Below are 21,410 nucleotides of genomic sequence, written 5' to 3' on the forward strand. Positions count from 1 at the left end.
ATGCACACGGCCAACAGCAGGCCGCCTAATAATAACCAAGACGTAATTGATGCTGCTGTTGGGCTAGAAGGCATCAAACCTGGAATACGAGTCCAACTGGAGTCGGTCTGGAAGCCTGTCAAAAGTCGCTGCGGCCGCAACGGTTGAGCCAAAAAAAGGCTGCGCGGGTAGGGCAGAAAGTGCACTATAAAATAGCACTGACCCCTCGACCCCTCTAAGCCCTGGGGCTTTTGGGGGGTCCAGGGGCCGATAGGGATCAAGAGTCGGGGCCTGGCCCGGGCCTATTGTTACGAGCAGCAGGGGACTGGGCGTTTGGTGCTTTGCCTTGCAGCAGTTGAGCAGCCCCTGTCACCCCGCCACATTTCATTGTCTTCTTCTCTCTTTCCTGCCATTCCCTTGCTAATCTGTCCCACTATGAGTGTGGAATCCGATGCGCTATTTGGAGCGTAAACTGCCTCGAGTGCTGTGCAAGTATCTGTACCGCTGCCGGCGACGCTATGAGACGGCAAATCCGACTTATAGCGGGCTTCTGATTCAGCGGAGCAAGCAAGTGACTCGAAACCCCGACTACTCTGCCAGACAACTGAATGCTTTGTACTCCAAGAGAAGAGAAGAGAATTCAAGAAAGCAATGCAACATTAGCAATGCTACAGGGAACATAAAATATCATCGCTAGCCGCCGTTTCCCAGCACGTGCAGCGCAGATGCAGCTGCAGATGCACCTACACGCACGTACAGGGAACATGGTACCAGTCGAGCATACTGTAGAGCGCTGTAGGCAGTCAGCAGGATCAAAGTACATGTCGTGCAGCCCATGCAGCAAGCGAGAACATGTGCGCCAGTGCGCTCGTGGCCGGCTCTTGATTGCAGCGCTAATAGAGGATTCGCTGGCTAGAGAGATGGAATTTGCCAGCATCGTGCTGTTTGATGCCAGCACTTGGCCGCAGCATGGATGAATCACCACCGCCAGCTTGCACAAGTTATGCTGCGCCAGCCATTGCCGACTTGGCACTGCGCACACGCACGCGCACACACATACGCGGCGAATGTTGGTATTCTGTACTTGCGCCTCCATGTACACGCGTGGTCCAACGTGCTGCCGTGCCGCCGCTACCTGTACCTGCCGCCCATGTAAACTGTACTCACGGTGCTGGTGCCAACGCCAGGAAATGGCGCTGTGGGAATCGATGGCGCTGGGGAACCCCATAAGAACATCCCCATCGGCCTGGAATGAATCGCCGCCATCTCACGCTGCAGGTGCTGTTCTTTCTATTCTTATGTATGCACTCGTGCTAGCAGCCTCTGCCGACTTGCCCAACTGGGACCCTCGACTCCGAGTTTTCGTCCAGTGGCGCTAAAACAGGCCCCGGCAGCCACCAGCGCACAGGCCGGCGGGTGCCACTGCGTACTCCAGGCCCAGGCCTTGTACCTGTACCTGGCCCTTCTAGCGGCCGGATCAGCGCCCACAGGGTCCCTCTGCGTGTGTGCCATCCGCTAAATTACGTCGCTGCCACCCACTCGCCTCCCTGCTTTTCTGCTTTTTTTTCAACCCTACCAATTCACATCTTTTTCCTTTTTTCTTGGCCCCAGTTGATTCTTTCTTGTGCAAAGATGCTGGCCAAGTGCAAAACAAAACAATAGCCTGACATTTTCCAACAAACGAAAAGGAAAACCCGCCAGTCTCTTCTTCCTTCCATCTCAACCCGAGTAGTTCTTAGCCATTCAGCAGAGGGAGACGAGCTTCTCTCTTACATGCCTGGCTGCGGCGGGTCCGGGATCTCGTCTCATTCCAATTCCTCCATCGTCGAATGCCACTTGTATTCGTATTAGCCATTCACATTCACAACAGCCCCGGCCTGTCCTCGTCGCAAGTCGCCGCCGCCTGATCTCCACGCCCTCGGACGACGCGCCTCGTGGCATGTGTTTCGCATCCAGACCCCTTACTGCTTCATGCGCATCTGCCGGCGGAGACTTAAACGACCATCATGCTGCTTCACGCCTCACTGGATCTGCACTTAGGGATTAAGACGACTCGCCAGTAAAGCAAAAGGGGGGCATTTCACCCTCGAGGTGAAGCAGCTAGCAAGAATGGCCCTGTGGCCGTTTCGCACCAGGGGCCACGACAAACGCTCTAGCGGCACTGGCGCGGCCCTCTCCGCTGCCGAAAGCGCTGGACCACGCAATGCCGCCAGGTCGGCTGCCTCCAGGCCCAGCCGCGATGCTGCGCCGAGATATAGCTTCTCGCCCGATCGCCCAGATGCAATCCACGTCGGCCGGGCCAATCGGGCGGACCGCAACGACCCTTTGACCGAGGGGAGCGCCAATGCGCCAATCCACTCCTTGGAGAACCGAGTCCCAACTCTGCACCACAAACGAAGCGGCAACCAGCCCTCGAGGAGGAAGAGCAGCAAACGGAAGCGGCAGGATCCCACCAGAGAGGCTGAGATCAGGGCCATGACCGTCTTCACGCCAGCACGAGCAACTACCGACACCTTGGCCACTGCTCGCAGCGCTAAGCATGAGAACAAGCGAGCAAAGACTCTGGGCGCCAGAGCACCGTGGGACAGTCCTACTTCGGACGCATCGTTGCCCATGCCCATCTCAATCACCTCCCGCCTCTCGTCCGATTCCAACTACTCGTCATATCGAGTAACCGCCCTCGATGCCCTCGCGCCGAGACCGACCCTGAAATATCAGGGCAACGCACGATTGCTTCCGTCGCACGCTTCTGTGCCTACACGATCCGAGTCTCAGAAGAAGAGGCTCGATGCCTTTGACGAGGAGACAATCAGAGCGCATAAACGCATCGATGACCTGGCTGATGACTTCAACGCCGGCGAGTTGCGCGAGCTCATGGAAAGAGATACAAGACGACGGGAGAGGAACCGACAGCGCGAGCGAGAAAAGGCCGAGAGGAGGCTAGCACGCAAAGCTGAGAAGCAGAAGAGGGAGGAAGAAAATGCCAGGCAAACAGGAACGCCGCCGCCCGAGAATCTCGACCGCGGCGTCATGGGACGAGAGGTCGGTCTAGGCATAGATCCCCCGTCTACTGTAGTGACATCCTCCAAGCAGCGCGTTTCTCCAGAACCAATGTCTGACGTAGAGGAATATTCACAGAAATCTGATAAGGGCAAGCTGAGGGAATCCCCGGAACCTTTGCAGACGTTTCACAGAATCGATACAGCACCGCGCGAAGCAGAGTCGCCCACCGCTGCCGGAAAACAACCCCAGGCTCCTCGCAAGTCAGAAGAGCGTGTTCCAGCCGTTCCGCCCGCTGTTAGGCTTGAGGGCAACTTTCTACCAAAGATGTCGACATCTGGCTCGACCTTTGATTCTGACAAGGAAAAGACATCTTCTGCCATGGAAGATGAGAGCACAACGCGCAAGGATTCCGAGTCCAGTAACAAATCTAACCGCCTCTCTTTCTCCACCTTGCTTAGATGGGGGAAGAGTCGCCGAAGCCCTGCCGGCCCATCCTCATTCGCAAACACTTCACGCGAAGAAATGTCCGCAGCACAGGCTCAAGCTAGAAGCACCGCCGAGTCGCCTGTTCCATCATTTACAGGCAACTACCTATCCTCCAAACCGGGTTCAGGCCCACCGAAGCGAATGCGATCTCGCTTCCGAGAAGACCTACCAGAACTCCCACTATCACCCCCCGAATCCCGCGTTCAGTCGCCCGAAGCAGAGGCATCACTGCCCAGCGTGGCAGAGTATCGATCTGCCAGCACAGAGCCCAACACCAATCCTCCAACTCTGCGAGACGATACACCAACTTCAGGCCATCGTTCAATAGACATTCCTCAAAATCCTGCGTCGCGAGACAAGATGTACGGTAGCCATTCGGCCGAACCTCAACTTTCAATGTCTTTGGCATCTGTCGACTCTGAAGGATCCTGGCTTTCTGGAAGAGTTAACAGCCAGCGGAGCAAGCGGTTGTCATCCATACGTGATAGGACCCGATCTCGACAGCAAGATCACGAACGCAGGGCGGAGTCTCCCACCAATAGCGCCCACGAGGATCTTGAAATCACCGAAGATGACTATATGTCACGCCTCAGCCCTGACCCCACTACTCTGCATTTCAACACTCGCCTTTCGGGTGAGGGTCGTCCAAGCAGTGATGAGGACGAGCTGATGCATGAAGGAGAAGTCAGGTGGGGTGCTGTTGGTGCCCAAGCGCAGTTTGTCCCACACAACCACAACCGCGATACGATCCGCAGCCGCGAAGGCCTGCTCAATATCGACTCGGGAGACGAGGAAGACCTAGAGTCTCCCATCTCTCCCATCTCTCAGATTGCTCCAAGCATTGAAAAGGCTGATTTGCAGCGTGCCTCAAGCGTGCGTGTGAACCGTCCGTCAAGCGTAAAGTTGCTGAAGATACAACCGCGGACATCTACCGATGACACGAGGAAGAGCCAAGAGAACCCGAATGGTGCATAGGTTTGTCGCATGATTGATACTACGATTACAACAGTCGAAAGAGCCCCCGAACGCGAAAGAAAAAAAAAGAATAAAAGGAAAATTAAAAAAAAGAGCATTTTTCGTGGTCTGTAGCCACGATGGTGCTTTATTGACGAATTTCCTTTGTTTCTAGCTACCTGAAACTGACCCGAGTCACTCATTTATTTCATTATCACTCTCCTTAACATTATGACGGAAAATCGACATAAAAAAGCCTGAAAAACAATTTAAAAAATAAATAAACGAAAGGCATACCTACCGCAGATAGGAACAACAAAAAGCAAAAAAGAAAAAAAGCAAAAAAGCAAAAAATAACATGAAAGTAACGGCTAAATTGGGAGGCTCTTTCGACTTCGTAACTGGAATCTCATGCGGCGGACCACGCCCCTTTTGGACTTTGCTCTCTCTCGGCAAACGTCTTTGTTGTATATTACAACCTTTTGACGAACATGATTGGCGTTGGATTGATTTTTCCCTTTTTTGATTCCCCAGAGTAATTTTTTTTTTTACTCTTATTTTTGTTACAGGCACATATACCAGATTTGATACCCACTCTGTCAAAGAGGTCTTGCTGTTGGCCTCTTTCGCAGCTTGTCTTGTGTGTTTCGGGGAGGGAGGTTGCTTGCATTATGCCGGGAAAAGTTTTTTTTTACCGGTATCTGGCGAAGGTGATGGAATAGCTTTCTGAGAGAAGAGGAAGAAGAAGACGATTTTTTATTCCAAGGGACGTGATTTTACTTTGCTTATTCTTCAAGCTTGAGGCTGAAGTAGAGTGAGAGAGGAGATTTTCGTTCTTGAATTTACCGTTATTGAAGGAGGGAAGAAACCTGATTTCAAAAAGAAAAAGAAAAAAGAGAGTTTAACTTATAGAGGCTTCATTCTGTGGCGCTGGGTTTGATGTTATTGCTCTTTTTGGTCAAATTCTTTTGCACCATAGCTTTGCAATCTGGAGATTTCAGAGTTTGACGGGATTTGTATATAGTTTAATGTCAGTGTTGATCATATGGCGACAGAAGAAGGGTGAAAAAGTATCACGGTGAAATAATATATTATTGTGCTATGAATTCTGAGCTTTTCTCTTTTCGCTATGCTGTGTCTAGAATGGCAGTCTAAAACGGCATATACCAACGTCTATATGCTGAAAACAAAGCCAAGGTTAAGGTTAAGCTCTAGCTAGCTGAGATCTATTGATCCTCATCAGAGCCTCCTCGTTTCAACAACGTCCTTTATTCAAGTATTATCGTCGTGCCATGATCAACAGACTCTCCAGCATCCTTAATCACCTCTCCCTTCATAACTCCCGGAACTACCGCCGGCCCAATAACCTGATATCTCGACCCCTTGCCCTCTTCCTTCTTCGGCCTCATCATAATCGGCATCCGGCACCCAAACAAGATCCAAATCTCATCACCGACCCGAATATCGCTCGTCCGCGCCATGCTACCAACGCGTGAGCCCTCCGTACCAAACAGCACCACGGCATTGATTTCCACATGCAACGGGTGGCACTCCTCGCGCACGTCCATCGGGATGATGTTCGTGGGCGTGTATCCGCCGCGAATGATGTCGCCTGTCGAGAGATCTTTCTGATCGGCCTTACGTGCGGCGGCGAGGAGACTGCGGATGAGGTGGACGCGGCGCGCGGGGTCTGGTTTGTCAAGCTTCCACATGTTTTTGTAGCGTTTGGGGCTGAGCCAGGGGAACATTAGTGATGTGACATCGTCTCTTTCATGCAATGGAGATGATGAGCTATTTGCATCGGGCCATGTTTTGCGGCAGAAGGATTCCATCTGGTCGAGCCATTCGGGGATGGGGGTCCAGCCACGGCCGTCGCCGTTGATTTGGTCAATGTGCTTTATGGTGTCGACTTTTATGCCTTGTGCGTGAAGACAGAGGGTTTCCAAGTCGATGGAGACGATGTGAGGTGTAGCGAGCATGGCGCCGCAGGCTTTGCTTGCGTTGACGGAGCTCCAGCACACGTCAGCGTGAGGCATCCAGCTGGGGAAACCCTTGCGGGAGGTGTAACTTCCCCTGGGATTGCTCTTGTTGAAGCAGAGGAAGCTAAGGCTTTTGTAGCGGTGGATAAAGTGGCGGAAGACTTGGGCGTAGACCCAGATAGGGGAAGCATCGTAGTTGACTTCAAGGCCAGGGCCGTGGGCAATGTCTGTAGCGAGACCGAGGATGCCGTAGAGACGGTCGCGAGGATTTGTCATCCTGACACTGGAAGACTGGAGGAAGAGGTTCAGGAGGGAGGAGGCAAGCAGGCCTCTGGTGATTTTGAAGCCGTGAATGGGAGATGGAGATTGGCCGTCTGAAGTAGGCGATCGTGGTGAAGAAGAAGATGAAGATGATGATAGCGATATTGAGTAGGCTTCCTGAGCTTCCCGTCCTTCACGCATGTTGATCCTCGCCTGAATGACACCTCCGCCAAAGATTTCAGGCGTAGGCTCAGCGCTGGTATTCCCATCAATATAGCGCGAAAGCACAAACTCAGGCCCGCCCAGCCTCGTCCGCTGCGATTTCACCACATTGACCTTTTGCTGAAACTCCAACAGCTGCTCGCCCGAAAAGACATCCCGGCGACAATACACATCCACCTTGGCCGCGAGGATGAGCTCCTGCTGAATCCACAGCCTGCGCCAGTACTCGTTCCGAAAGATGTCCGCCACGGGATACCAATACGACGGGTCATAGAAGTCATCCAGCTCGACCCCCTTACCGAGATTCTCCAGGTCGTCGAAGACAGAGGTCCTGGGCCGGACGTTGTGGTCTATCCAGGCGCAGACAACCTTGGCACGCGTGTAGATTTGGTGCATGAGCTGGATCTGGTGGCCCTTTTCGACATTGTCCTTTTGGTTGATGCAGATGGCGTCGTTCCAGATGAGGCGGGGGCGGTCTTGGTGGCGGAGGTCGTCGAGGGCTTTTCTGAGGTTGCGGCCGACGGGGAATGAGGAAATGGATTCGGTTGGTTGATGCTCATTGTTCTCACTGCTGTTGACGTGGATGAAGATGTCGTACGAGGGCTGAGGAGGTCCCCAGCAGTAGCTCAGGGCCTCATATTCGGGGTTGTCGTTGAGCGAGACGGTGAGCAGCTTGATGGCAATGCGACTGCCGGGCTTTCCTGGTAACAGCTGGAGGAGTCTTATTTCTTGCTGGAGATGCTGTAGAGGCTGGTAGTGATGGAATTGGGTGGACTTTTTGGCCCTTTTGATGGAGTTGGGTTGAGATGAAGCTGTTGATGGAGTGCGGCGCTTCCTCAATGCGGTCATGGCGTGTTTCACAGATTCAGATTCAGAGATTCGATGGGAGTATAAAATATAAAATCAAATTCAAGTTTCGCTAATAATGATACACGGTATGTCTAGAAAGTCAAAGTCAACAACCTGCATAATCTGTGACAGATGATTTATATATCGCTTCATGGCCCCCTGTCGCGGTTGCAGCCTTGAAAGGCCTCAGAACAGGCCGGCGGCTGAAGGAACGCTGACTGCGCCACTGCCTGCATGGGTGCATCCAGCAAGACACTAAATAAAACTCAATGGCTACAGAAGGCTTCACGATGCCATTCAAGAGCATTAGGGAATTGCTCCTTGTGACATGCTGATAGCTTTGGTGTTGGAAACCAGTTGGAACTTAGTCATGAGGTCAACTTGAGCCGTGGCTGGCCTCGGTGCATTTTATCGATACAGCGATGCCGGCTTACCTCATATAGCGGCCCCGAATATTTTACTCATCTAGAACGCCACCAGGAATACAAGCACAACTTCATTCTTATAAATCACCATAAACCAACCCATTCTCATTCATTATATACAGCTCTTCAGTGACTTTAGTGCCGTAATCATGTTGTCAACACGCACATTCCGTCCTGCTCTCTCAATCGCCCGACAAGGCATTGCATCTCAGCGCCTCTTCCACGCCAGCCGCGCTGCTCAAGCGATTCATTACGTCAAGACGTGAGTTGCGCCCTCTTGGAAAATTAACTCAAGCTATAAAAACACAGCATATGCTAATAGAAGAAAAATGAAGCGCTGAAGAGTACAAGCAAGTCATCAAGGCGCAAGACAAGGTCATTGTGGACTGCTACGCAACCTGGTGCGGCCCATGCAAGGCCATTGCTCCCATCCTGGAAAAGTGCGTTGTTACTACATGTCAGAAAAAAAATGAAAATCGTCAAGTTCACTAATGAAAGATGCAAAACTATAGAGCCTCTGAGGAAGCAGAGTTCAAGGACAAGGTCCACTTTGTCAAGTTCGACGTGGATGAGCTGCCAGAGCTGAGCCAGGAGCTGGGCATCCGCGCCATGCCGACGTTTTTGTTCTACAAGAATGGACAAAAGGTGGACGAGATGGTTGGCGCGAACCCGCCTATGTTGCTGCAGAATTTGAAGAAACTCAATGTTTAGAGATTTAGAATGCGTTACAAGACGATAATGGAGGCAGTTTAGATGTGTGTAAGATACAGTGAATGTGCTAGACCTGGTGTATAGGTGGATGCGGCTTGGGTGAATCAATTTAAGCTTAATCACAAGTTTTCACGTCCTTTTCAAGCAGGAAACACAAGAGGACCGCGTGCAGTAGTGGATTCGTTTGACACATGGACACCGGATAGGCCACCCCCTTATGAGCCCTCATCACTCTGAAGCCTTCTCTCCCCGGTCATCAACAAGATCTTGGAGAGTATTATGCTGAAAATAAGTCATATGCGCATTTAAGGCGGTGCCTGTGTTCTTCAGTAATATTTCGCGCTGCAACAGGTGTGTAACTGCCATGTAGCCCTTGCGCAATGGTCTCTTGTCTACATCTAACTTATCATCTTCTGTCTGCTATCCGGTGTTCTCTATTGTGTAAAAGAAAAGAAAAAATATGCTGTGGCGGTTCTTGAAGTTATGGCCAGCAGAACAACTCCTTTAATCACATGAATCTCATATGACCTTGAAAAGGCCGTCAAAGTGCTATTAGATGCACTACCGTGCCAGAAACAGGCTGGGCGTCTTGTTATTTTCTTCACCATCATGCATACAAGACATGGAAGGGCCACGATTTGGGTTTAGTTGCATGGATTAGTTTGTAACAACCAACAGCATATTTATATATGGAGTAAGTCGTATGTGTTTATAAATTATGGCTTTCACTGAGCCTCAATGACCCCCGTAAAACTTTTCTACCAAACTATATTCACCCCTCTACATCATCATCCTGCCAATACATAGAGTCATGGACCTGGTTTAATAGAAGTAAACACTTATCGTTTAACTCAATAGCCAACATATCTACATCTTTAATAGTTAAATTATACCCAGCTAACTGTACTAGGCTACCCAACAAAAGTGCTACAACTCTGCATTGGAATAAAGGCATTATCTTGGCAAGATGGCTGAAAATTTCGTTCCCGTATCGACGTCGCGGTACCGCCAATTTGACGCCCTTTGCCTTGACAGTGATGGAAATCCGCCTCAACACATCTGTACGCTTGTTGATGATGCTGCCGAGCTTTTTTCGCGGCGCGACAACTGTGGACGCCTCTCACTCCACTAGGCGGTGGGTGGAAGTAAAGAAGGATTTCATCCCAGCTTAATAGAGAGTCCAGAGTTTACTAGAAGGGCAGTGGACACTCTGAAGTTGCTGGTAGAAAGCAATCCATGTGCTGTCAATGCCCAAGACAACAATGGAGAAACGCCTCTGCATTATGCGGCACATAGCTATGGCCGATTAACAAGCACCTATAAAGGCGCCTTTCAGTATTTGCTTGAAAACGGCGTGGACGCAAGCATTCAAAACCACGAGGGGAGGACACCATTTCAGTTCTTATGTGACCGATACGACGACGGCATACCGCTTGACGCAGCCACTATGAGCTTGCTCTATACAGAAAGAGAGGATCTATCTCACGGTGATGCAAATGGCAACACAAGTTTGCACAAAATGGCCTCGCAGTGGGATCGCGTCGAGGCTGTAAAGTTTCTCTTGGACCGAGCGGCTGATGTAGGCATTAAGAACCTAAAGGGAAATACAGCGTTACATGAAGCAGCAATTGGGCGTTTTATTCCAGGCTATGTACCTCCAGAGAAACTAAGGAGTGAATTCGACGGCATGATGAAGGTTCTGCTAGAAGCAGGTGGTGACGGGGCCGTAAACGTAAAGAACACTGCCGGCAGGATGGCAAGGGAAACATTTGAGGATCTTTGGATTAAAAAAGAACATATACCATACGTGACAGAGAAGATCCGTATTCTCGTGGTGGATTTGGGGGCAGAGGTAGACAGAAAAGCCCGATTTATCCTTTAGCCACATCTGTTCACAGAGGCAGATGACAACATAATAGTTCACCATATACCTGTACATAGCTCCTAATATACCTGCATATAGCTCTCAATATACCTGTATATAGCTCCCAAACACAGAATATCGTACTTAACGGTCGTTGACATTTCATCTCATCCAATACTGCAAGCTGATGTTAAATTTTGAATACAGAGTCCCGATAACTTGTAGGATATCGACGCCGTAAGCCAGATCCGAATAGATTTCGAATTCTCTAAAATAAATCGTTTTGAGCATTAATGAGAAAAATCAGAACTGCCGGTGATCAATGCCGTTTATAAGATTCTTGAGCTCAAGTCATCTTGGCTTCGCAGTGTATAGCATCACGTGATGTGCTCAGAGTTTCTGCGGCAACCCCATTTGGCGTATTTACATCAGCGCATATTAGCACCAGACATTACCCCACGACACGGGATTATGATTTTTGTGCAGGCCGTCGACTGATTGCATTTTCAACAGCAACAAGCTCGATCCGTGCAGACTGCGCTCTCCAGCTATCAAAATGGCATACAACCCGCGGATGAGCATCATCCCCGCCTCGCAGCAGCAATCCCGGTCGAGGAAAAAGGAAGAAGAGGCCGACGCGTTTATGCGACTGCCCGACCGCGAGATCGTGGGATGCATCACCGACATTGGCATCAACTTCACCATCGCCGACCTCCAGAAACCCAACCCGGCGCATGTCCAGCAGATCTTTGAGTGGTTCGCCGAACTACTTCTGAATGCGACTCGCGAGACGGTCGAACCGGCAATGCGCGCCGCAGCCGAGGACATTTGCGGCGAGTTTGCCGACGTCGTTTCACCAGACACGCGCAACCTGATGGGCTTTTTTGTCTCGCTACGGCGGCTGCTGGTGGAGTGCGGCATCCAAGATTTCAGCTTCAATGATTTATACAAGCCAACGTACGAGCGTCTGGTCAAGATTTTCAGCTATCTCATCAACTTCGTCCGGTTTCGAGAATCTCAGACAAGCGTCATTGACGAGCACTATAACAAAGCTGAATCGACAAAGACGAGAATAGAGGCTCTGTACGGCGAGAACCAGGACAACGAGTCAAGGTTGGAGGACATGAAGAACAACCGACAGGCTATGGAGGCTCAGGTGCGAGAGAAGACAATGCGAAACGAAGAGCTAAAAAGGCGCTTACTAGAGCTGCGACGAAGCCAGGAGAAGGTTGCGGCACGATTGGAGGAAGCGAAGCAGAAAAAGGGCGAGTTGACAACTTTGCTGGAGCAAAGGACGCAAGAGAAGATCACGATGAAGCAAGAGAGCGCCAAGCTGCGGCCATATGTACTGCAAAGCCCGTCCGCTCTCCAACAGAACCTAACAGAATTACGAGATATTCTCAATAACGACAAGACGCGTATTGATGCACTTGACCGACGAGCTCGAGCGCTGCAAACGTCGGCGGATTCGTTTGGCGTAGTAGGAAGCGATGTAGCATCTTGCATCAAAATCCTGGAAGAGATTGCCATGGAAATGGCCAAGGAGGATGAGGAAATGGCCAAAAACACAAAGCAGCGCGAGGCCTTATCAGAAAGAGGAAATAATGCGCGCGAAGTGGAGCGAGCAGAGCAAATGCTTAAGCGACAGCTTGCCAAATGGAACGAGCGGACAGAGAAGCTGCGCGAGCAGAGCAACCAAAAGGCGCAAGATGCCAAGGAGAAGATGCATGAGCTGCGAGCCACACACAAGAAGCTCACAGAAGAACAGACAAACAAGGGCAAAGAAATGGAGATTCGAAGAGTGAGGATTGAGCAGACAGAGAAGAAGGTATGCAACCAGCCCCTTGTGCTGTATTCAGTATCAGAGTGCGATACTAACAGTGGCTAGATGCTTGATCTAAAGGAGAATATCGAGAATGAAGTTCATTCGGCATATGACGAGTATCTCAAGATGGAAGCTCACATCAAGCTATACATTACTGAGATGGAACAGACAGTCGGCTAAAGTACGACTCAGGGAGAAACAATGATGCTAATTTTTTTTTCAAAGCCTGATGGGCTGTATATGTTGGAATGCGGCGACAAAATGGAGGCTTCAAAGGCGTATATAAGCGACTGAGATAGAGATACCACGGTTTGGGCGTTGAGGTTTGGAGGCTTATCATGGAAAATCTTGTTTATACGTGGGATGATTGACTGACGATGTTCTGAGCATGATTATGATGGATTTGACAGGAACCGGACATTACTTGAATATTACTCTTTACAATTTTTACACTCTCATCTTAATCTTTCAACGAGCCTCATCCTCTGTCTTGCCGCTCAAACTCGAACCAGCGAGCGAGCACTCTTTTAACCGGAACTGTGCGTCCACTCCACGTCCCATCACTCTTCATATCAGTGCCGCTTAAAATGGGCACGCTTTCATCCAAAAACTCGTCCAGAGTATCAAAACCCATGGCACCTCTGGGCTCTACCACAGCTGCTCTGAAGGAGTTTCTCGCAGCTGCTTCAATGAGATACGTCGCTGTGGTGCCGATGCCTTGAGCTGACCACTCGATGCTGTCGCGGTGAAGTTCCAAGAAGCCGTAGACAATGAGCATTGGCGGCTCGGAAACATTTGCGTCCGATAATGATGATAATGATGATGACTGTGATGGCGGAGGCGATATTTTGGAATCTGAGGCGGAAAAAGTACCGAGAAAAGCGCGGAGATGAGTGCTGCTGGGGACGAATAGGAGACGGATGTGCCGTGAGACGGCGGTTTGAAGCAGAGTTTTGCGCTGTAGAGGATGATTTGGAGATAGTAATGGTGTTTCTTCTTTGTTTCTGTCGCTATTCTCGGCTGCTGTTTGTGCTTGGAGGTAGAGCTGCAAGTTGACGTCCTCGGCGAGGGCTTCGACGAATGTGTGCTTGGGCCATCCGATGAGGATTGTGGTTGGGTGTCTGTGATGGGTGACGATGTATTGGAGGAGTTCGGATGGAGTAGATGGAGAGAGGACTGTAGGATTGGAAGAAGAAGATGATGATGATGGCATGATGAGGATTTCGTAGATGTGGTTGTGGGTTGTGGAAAACATCAATCGGTGTCGTGTAAGTGAAGTGTGGTTTATGGCGACAGGTACATGTAGCTTTCCCGAGATTTTCCCGTGGCGCGCTTCTCACCACCCTCGCCATCATTTACACAAACTCGATGGTTCATGTAATTTGGATAATCAATATGAATAAGAGCTTTTACATTGACTTACAGAAATTATAGCATTACTCATTATCTCTCACATTTACTTGATCACTCTGCCGAAATATACTCTGGAGAATACTATTACGGGCGTGTCTCAGCGCAGCAAACGCCGTTACTGGCTTAACCATCTCCATATCTGCCATGATGATACCCCAGTCCGTTACGGACGGGGTTTGAGCTCTATGTAAGGGCAGATACTGCAGTTTGCTCCAGAATAAGGATTTGAATATGCGTCATTGTAAGAGACTCGAACATGGTGGAACGCAAGCGGCTTGTCTATATACATGTAGTGACATGGGCTTTCAACGATACATCTGGCACTGTTTCTTAACTTTCTTGATTCAGCTAATGCTTATACTGATGACCAATAAGATGCCGCCATGTGTAGCTATTCAATCTTAAGTCTCTCAATAGTCAATCACTGTAGTTATAGCGGACATACAAAAAGGATATCACATGCTTATTGACATAGCCTGTACGCATATACATGTACCTATAAGATACGCATACTGGGGAACGTATAGCAGATTAGATATTGACTCATATTATCTAGTTGAGATTTATTCATATACTCCATTTCTCTATGTAACCAACCTAAGTCATAGGTAGTGAATACTGCCTCTGTAATATCCTTCACGAAGCCCCATATATATGTATATATCATAACCATAGGAATAAGAACCCGAATGCTTTACTTTAGGCCCAAAGGCGGCCCGTAGCCGTTGTATTTCCTCCTCTTGTGTGTAAAAGTGTACTATACAACTGAAAATATCCAATAGTCGTGATCTGCCGCGGTCGGTAGTTTCCTCCTCTTGTGTAAAAAGTGTACTATGTAACTGAAAATGTCCGATAGTGATTTCCCGCAGTCGGTCGCGGTCTTGAATCCATCTGCAAATAGTCCTGCTACCAAGGGGTTTCCCAGCCGACTTTGAACCAAGCTGCATGTGCCTTGCGGTGCCCCTCTATAAAGCATTGATTGGAGATTATAATACAATCCAATCAACTGAGCACTCTCCCGGAAGCTCGAATCGGTCACCGGCCTTTGTCCATGGCACTGCATGAAAGGTTCCTATAGAAACTAGCTTTCGGGATCCCCTTGTTTCTTCACGTTCTTGCTCCACATCGCGGAGCACTATACCGCGGATCAACCCATGAAAGGACGTTACACCAAATCCAGGGGCATATTCCGCGATTTCGAGAAGGCTTGAGCTAACGACAAGATATACCCCAAACTCTTCTGTTCGAGCCCATTTATATAGATCAGGCAGGTTCGTGAAGTTGGAACGTTTGTGATTGATAGAAATAGACAGTTTTCCGACGAAATTATTGATGTTCGTATTTGTTAGAGTGTTTGGAATGTTGCAGCTGAGAGGATCTCTTGTTATGGAGATTGCGTGACGTCTTGAAGCTAGCATACAAGCTCTTTTTATCACAACTCGGCCGAGTGTGTCAATTGTCCATGAAGAACCGAGTTGTGTGCTTGCATATTGCTTAGGCCGGGCGCTGGACTCCTCCGGTAACGTTGACCCGTCTTGCCAAATGGCATAAGAGAGCCGCATATGCAAGCCGAGCTTGAAGCCGAATGGTTGCGTGCAGTGCCTTCGCCATCGAAACTGGTAAAAGGATTTATTGCCTTCATCCGACCATCTTCATGTATGGACACATGTTTCATATAACTTGTGTAAAATTCGGTCGGAATCAAGCGTTTTACCTCGTTGATGAACTCTTTGCAGTACTTATTCAGAATCAAATCTGACTCTGGGTCGTACTGGCCGGCTACGACTCGATCGTACCACCGTGTGGCACCAACAACTGACATTATGGCCTCTGATCTCGCTTCTTTGCAATACCGCTGGTCCCCAAGTCGAAGGATATCAACCCTTCGGAGGCTTAGGAGCTCGCCTAAGCCGGTCAACACCTCCCATCTGCGCAATTCGGATACTGCGTCAATCAAACATGGTTCCGTGATCCTCTCGCCAGAGAGGCTCTTTTTATTTTTGCCAAAGATACATAGAACCCCATTTAAAGGTAACAGAGTATGTTCTTCCAAACAAAGAAACTTCCATTCAGATGTCGCCAGCCACATATCGGGTCTGAGACATAGTTCTTGTAGTGTCCACAGGGACGTGAACCAGAAGTTAACTGGTTGGCTCATTTCTTTGGCATGTCCCGTCTGTTGCTTGCTCCATAGCTTGAACTCTGGCCCTTTCGGGGTATCCTTTGGCTGTGAAAAGAGTCCTGTTGGCCCATCCCCCATGTGTGAAAGCGCTCGAGCCTTTCTCCACTCTCGTGTATGTTTAGTTGCTTCTCTCAATCCTTTGTTGACCCCAATCATTGACAAGGCGGCTATTTCTATGAGCCCTTCAAGGCAAGAAAAATCATCAATATCATGGAACCAGGCAATGGTGCGCCTGGCATTGCGGAAAATGGAGCCTTGCCGTGATATCTCCTGCTGTTTTAGGCTGCTATGTTCTTTGTCTAACGTTTCACCCTTGCATCCCTGTGGTATGCAGACCAGATCTAGTCATACGTAATCGGTATCGATCTTGGTGCCAAGGTGCTGTAGGCTTTGCGGTAGGGATTTTATATCGAACATAGTATTCAGAGGTACACGATACTTCATACCGTTTGGTACGAAGCATCCATCATTTTCACTCATCCATCTGCCCCATGTATGGCTGATTGCAGTATAGGCAGGACTCTTTAGCCCCAAGTCCCGAGTTCGGACCAAGCGTCTGTCCTTTGCATGCCATAGATACTCGGGCCATCCGTCAAGGCCAAATGGATCTTCGTTCTTGTTATTGAGCCATGGGCATGCTGCAATACGAGGGCCACAGTCAATTGTTTGGGGGAAGTGTGGATCAGACGCTTCGACTGAACAAACCCAGGAATACTCGTGTGCAAATCCGGCTACATTTTTGCTTGGAAGCATGGGAATAAATGAGCCACGCAGAAAAGCAGAACCACAGGGGTTTACTTTCGAGCAATGCACTGAGGTTTGCTGGTAATAGGCCTCCTTTGCCGCATGTATCCTATGGATTCGTAGTGCGGATCGATCTTCATTGGCTTCATCAATACAGATACGAAAGTCGGAAAATTCGATCAAGAAAAGTTGATATAGGGCCTCATTGTAATCGGAATGTATAGGAACAATTTGATTAGATCGGAACCACTCCAGGTCATTCAAAGCACTATTTCTAAGTCCAATTCTGTTTGAGAAAAACAGGTAAGTAAGCATCAAGATTGGATTTCCGGATGTGGTTATTACAGGATTATTGACTCACTCTTTGTTTCTGCCCCATCCATCAAGACCTGTATCTCTGGGCTGCAAGCGGCTAAGTGTCACTGAATAATGCTTCTGTATGCAGATCCACAGTTCTTTGTATTCATCTTCATAGCGTTTGAAGCGTGGATTTTGATGAATTACAGACTCTAGCTGAGAACAGTAGAGGAGAGAGGTTGCGGGGCGATCGTAAGCTGCTGTCCACCAGTCAAAAAGCAGCCGGTATGAGTTTCGCTGCTCTTCTCCTAGAAGATCAGCATAGCCATCAGAGACAAAATGCTGGAGACGGAACCAATTAGTCAATGATCGAATCCTCTGCACTACCCAAGATTCCACGGCTTCTGGCTTGGACGCCACCATCCAGTCTACAGAGACATAGCCATCTTCGACGAATGACATCAGGGAGCGGGCTTTCGATTGTGTCTTGAGAGGCTCTAGGTTCGAAGTTCTTTCGAATATCCTTTGCGGCATACTTAATATATGCCTAGGTACTTTAGTAAAGACTTAGACGCAAATGCCACACCAAGGATGGCAGGTGTACAGAAATCTCTACCAATAACATACCACACAACAGGGCAACAGGGGCTATGAAATGTTGCAATAGGTATAGTAGCTTAGAAGTTTTATAAACTTCGCTCGTATTAGGTGAAATCTGGTCAAAATATGTTCAATATGTTCCTTCGTATTAGCGATTCGTTGAAACAGGCTTTGTGCTTATGCCACGGACAAGTCGTACACGCAGGTAACGAGCGGAGAGAGTAGAAGGGTCTTGGATCGTATGTCTTTGCTAGCCAAGAAAAAATCGAAAACAAAAAATGAGATAGCCATTTGGAAGAAACCTAGCTCTTATAATCGCCGCTTTACTAAATATTTTGAACATCCTTTGAACAGGTTTTGAACAGGTTTTATACAAGACATGAACATGCGGCCATCTCACCCTTTGAACAGTTTTTGAACAGGTTTTATACAAGACATGAACATGCAACCATCTCGTTTCTAGACTGCTTTTCAGAACGACAGCTTCGTTTGCTATACAGTACGATAAGTCAGGCTGGATAGCTATTGAACAGAATCTGGCTCATGATTCATCGCCGACGCAAACAAATATATATATGGGTGTGTGTATATATATCTTCCATTTACACTATGGTATGTACATTATTATTTTGGTTATATCTGCGGTGGCCCTAATCACAATCTTTCTAGCTACCAATCAAGGATGGCTGCTTCTACGTGCATGTTCTGGAATATCAAAAACCTAGGATGACAACCCGTGGATAATTCTTCCTCTAGCAGATTCTAAGCCATCTAATAATAGCCAAAGTCCTTGTCAGAGATGTTGTTACCATTTGCGCCGTTAGAAAGAGGGTATGAAAAAGCCCTCTTGCACCGCGACCTCAAGTATGTACATATGTTTTACGTCGTCAGGGTAGCGGGTAGTCCCAAGTTTAATCGATGTATTTAATCGATGTGTCCACGAGAAGAACAACTGCGAAGGTGGAAAACCTAGCCTCTTTACGGACTATGGCCACAGATCCATTTGTCGGCAATTGGAAATGGGTGTTGCGCCTAAATATGGCAGGTTCATCGCTTTCTGTGCTTGGAGAACTCATTGCTGATATTCTTTTAAGATAAGATGCGGCGTCTATAGATTCTCGGACGCACTTCTTTACGAGAATAAAAAGACCGAGATATGAAACAGAATACAAAAGAGAAGTTTAATGGAAAAGGAACATCTCGGGACGATAGATCTCCGATTGATTCTACCCCGAAGGTATCCCGCATTCGCGCTCAGGAGACCCTTTCTTCTGAAGTCAAACGTGATTTTACAAGTTCTCTCCATACCTTCTCTTCTATACTATGTACGATCGCTGTAAGTTTCACTTCTAATTTTTTTTCATCCCCTCTCTAATTCGCTTTTAGCCACACTTTAGAGTTGAAGATATTGTTAATATACCAGCTACAGAATGTCTTTGTTTTCGGGACAGTATTTTACAAGCAAATCACAATTCTGTAAATGGAATTTTTGGGGAAAAAAAATGGGGGAAGAGGAAGAAATTGAAGAGAGAACATATTTCGAAGAGGAAGATGACAATGAGATAGATAGAAGTGTTTAGCTACTATTTCTTTTTTTCTTTTATTTCTTTCTTTTTTTTTTTTCTCCCGCATGCTTGTGTTCCAAAGATGACAGCCTAGCAATATTTGCTTACTTTCAATGATAACAAGATGAACGAGTTCATTATTCTACATTCTCAAATACGTAATGTGCTTTTATTTTACAACAGCCAAGATATAATCCATTTTTATGTTAGCTACACACTAGTTGGAAGAGCGCGTTATAGCTTCTTTCGTAAATGGAATATCCAGTTATGCACCGCATTGTATGGTGCTAAGCTGTTCTAAATATAAAAGTTCTGTTGCCCAGCGAGTTACACAGCCCACTAATTTTAAAATAGGAAGAATATTTTACGATTCATGTAGGAGGGGCCCAAAGAGAATATGGGTAAGTTACTGGGGCTGCACAGTATGTTGCATCTGACTTTTTGGTACATGTTTTCCGTGCCTTACACAGAGACGCAGCTGAACAGTTGGCTGTTGAGTCTATGACCACATCACATGGGCCGCATGCGTATTAACTTGATGTCTCCCCCATGTATCCTGTGCATTGAGCAAGTTTACTCCGCCGCTTTATCTATCCGGGTGCCCAACCAGCCCAAACATTGTGTAACTTGTTACTTGTTTGTTTTCTTGTAAACGCTAATCTACTTAAATGAAGCCATAACTAGGCAAAAGGGCGATAGAAACTGCTGGTTCAGATCCGGCGTTTGCTACATTTCAAATGAACAAAGGGAGTTTTATGGGATGTTACTTTAAATCTTGGGAGAAGCGGAGCCGTAAGGGCTGGTGCTCTTCGCTGAATTTGAAAGTCTTTGTTGCCTCTAGGTCCTAGAAGATAGGGCCACTGTGTGACTTTGAGGTGGAGCTGGATAGTTACATGTACATATCCGTTACGTAGCTGGCAATGAATAGGTACTAAGGCATTGCTTCTTATGCATGATTCCTTCGTCCTGCCTACAACCTGGATTAAAGGCGCCGGCGACCTCAACAACTTATAAATTACATGCAGCTTCGCGTTCATTTATATGACCTGGTCCCATCGCTGTGTGACCGTATCTACTAAACCTTCTCTTGCCCCATTTCTCTGCAGCCATCGCAATACAATAACTCGACACGGCAGTTATTGCATTCAAATACAACCATGGAACGCTCACCAGCCAATATCTGGGGTTTATTCCATCCCCAAACCATTCTCTCGCTTGCAAACTCGCCGCTTTTCTCACTTTCTGGCTCGCAATATGCCATCAAAATGGCCGATTCTGATACGGGAGTCTTTGGCGCTGTCGGTGCTGTCCTCGGATATGTCGGTGCGGAGGCAGCTACCGGTCAAATCTTTGAGCGCCTGCTATGGCCCCAACGGTCCTATGCGAATGCTACACTGAAATCGATCCCTATGCTGGCCGTTTTGATGCCCATGGGCGGGCCGCTACACATCATAGCGCTCAAGGCCCTCGATGTCATATTCGCTCATGGCTTATTCAGGGGGGCACGAGTCGGCCACATGCTTGGAACTGCTTTCTATCCAGATCAAGACTGGACTTACACCAGCTGGACGAGCAATGGCCAAAAGATCAAGACGGAGCCAGTGCGCAATTGTCTCTGGGTTCGCGCGCTGAGCTACGTTCCGATTCCCATACTCAGCTCCGATACGCAACAGGCAACCGATCAGACCCCTGAGAAGATCGATCCCAGGCCAGACGAGATTCGGGCCAAGGTGACCGTCAGTTATCTGACTTTGACCAGAGCCACAAAGCAAGACGTAGAGTCTAAGATGCCATTTGTTGAAGCAGACGTTGGACGGCCAGCGTTCCAAACCTTTCTAGCAATCTTTGCAACAGAATCATCCGCTATACTTGCAGCTATTGGCATAGCGGTCTATTACAAGTCGCTATGGGCGCTATGGTGGCTCGCTCCCCTGCTTCTTCGCCTTATCAGTGCCTTGTTTGCAGTAGACCGGAAGCCTCTTGAACCTCTAGAGCTCGCATCTCTCAACGAAGACATTTGGGATTATGAGATTCACTGTCCTTAGTATGAA

At 48.3% G+C, this 21,410-nt stretch overlaps 8 protein-coding genes across 8 annotated transcripts; 5 read left to right on the top strand and 3 right to left on the bottom strand.

The window, feature by feature from the left end:
* The first annotated feature begins 1,568 nt into the window (after nucleotides 1-1,568).
* TrAFT101_008001 (uncharacterized protein) lies at nucleotides 1,569-5,521 on the top strand. Its single transcript, XM_024904086.2, has one exon. The coding sequence runs from the start codon at nucleotides 2,089-2,091 to the stop codon at nucleotides 4,441-4,443; it is 2,355 nt and encodes a 784-aa protein (XP_024758885.2). The 5' UTR covers nucleotides 1,569-2,088; the 3' UTR covers nucleotides 4,444-5,521.
* On the bottom strand, nucleotides 3,603-7,821 carry TrAFT101_008002 (uncharacterized protein). Its single transcript, XM_024909970.2, has one exon. It carries the CDS (start codon nucleotides 7,731-7,733, stop codon nucleotides 5,691-5,693), a length of 2,043 nt encoding a protein of 680 aa, XP_024758884.2. The 5' UTR covers nucleotides 7,734-7,821; the 3' UTR covers nucleotides 3,603-5,690.
* Nucleotides 7,822-8,218: 397 nt separating this feature from the next.
* Nucleotides 8,219-8,914, top strand: TrAFT101_008003 (uncharacterized protein). The gene is made up of 3 exons (XM_024904084.2): nucleotides 8,219-8,420; nucleotides 8,494-8,598; nucleotides 8,671-8,914. Exons 1-3 carry the CDS (start codon nucleotides 8,308-8,310, stop codon nucleotides 8,867-8,869), a joined length of 417 nt encoding a protein of 138 aa, XP_024758883.1. The 5' UTR covers nucleotides 8,219-8,307; the 3' UTR covers nucleotides 8,870-8,914.
* Nucleotides 8,915-10,388: 1,474 nt separating this feature from the next.
* Nucleotides 10,389-10,751, top strand: TrAFT101_008004 (uncharacterized protein; the record flags this gene model as incomplete). The annotated part of the gene is made up of 1 exon (XM_024906599.2): nucleotides 10,389-10,751. One exon carries the CDS (start codon nucleotides 10,389-10,391, stop codon nucleotides 10,749-10,751), a length of 363 nt encoding a protein of 120 aa, XP_024758882.2.
* Nucleotides 10,752-11,176: 425 nt separating this feature from the next.
* Nucleotides 11,177-13,964, top strand: NUF2 (kinetochore-associated Ndc80 complex subunit nuf2). The gene is made up of 2 exons (XM_024900552.2): nucleotides 11,177-12,561; nucleotides 12,622-13,964. Exons 1-2 carry the CDS (start codon nucleotides 11,290-11,292, stop codon nucleotides 12,736-12,738), a joined length of 1,389 nt encoding a protein of 462 aa, XP_024758881.1. The 5' UTR covers nucleotides 11,177-11,289; the 3' UTR covers nucleotides 12,739-13,964.
* Nucleotides 12,945-13,771, bottom strand: TrAFT101_008006 (uncharacterized protein; the record flags this gene model as incomplete). Its single annotated transcript, XM_024909969.2, has 1 exon — nucleotides 12,945-13,771. One exon carries the CDS (start codon nucleotides 13,769-13,771, stop codon nucleotides 13,037-13,039), a length of 735 nt encoding a protein of 244 aa, XP_024758880.2. The 3' UTR covers nucleotides 12,945-13,036.
* Nucleotides 13,965-14,760: 796 nt separating the features above from the next.
* TrAFT101_008007 (uncharacterized protein) lies at nucleotides 14,761-17,728 on the bottom strand (the record flags this gene model as incomplete). The annotated part of the gene is made up of 3 exons (XM_066128203.1): nucleotides 14,761-16,494; nucleotides 16,600-17,183; nucleotides 17,259-17,728. The coding sequence occupies 3 exons, from the start codon at nucleotides 17,726-17,728 to the stop codon at nucleotides 15,404-15,406; spliced, it is 2,145 nt and encodes a 714-aa protein (XP_065984320.1). The 3' UTR covers nucleotides 14,761-15,403.
* A 2,788-nt stretch (nucleotides 17,729-20,516) lies between these two features.
* Nucleotides 20,517-21,404, top strand: TrAFT101_008008 (uncharacterized protein; the record flags this gene model as incomplete). Its single annotated transcript, XM_066128204.1, has 1 exon — nucleotides 20,517-21,404. The coding sequence occupies one exon, from the start codon at nucleotides 20,517-20,519 to the stop codon at nucleotides 21,402-21,404; it is 888 nt and encodes a 295-aa protein (XP_065984321.1).
* Nucleotides 21,405-21,410: the final 6 nt, after the last annotated feature.

This window comes from Trichoderma asperellum, chromosome 4 (assembly GCF_020647865.1).
Source record: "Trichoderma asperellum chromosome 4, complete sequence".
Classification (NCBI taxonomy): Eukaryota; Fungi; Ascomycota; class Sordariomycetes; order Hypocreales; family Hypocreaceae; genus Trichoderma; species Trichoderma asperellum.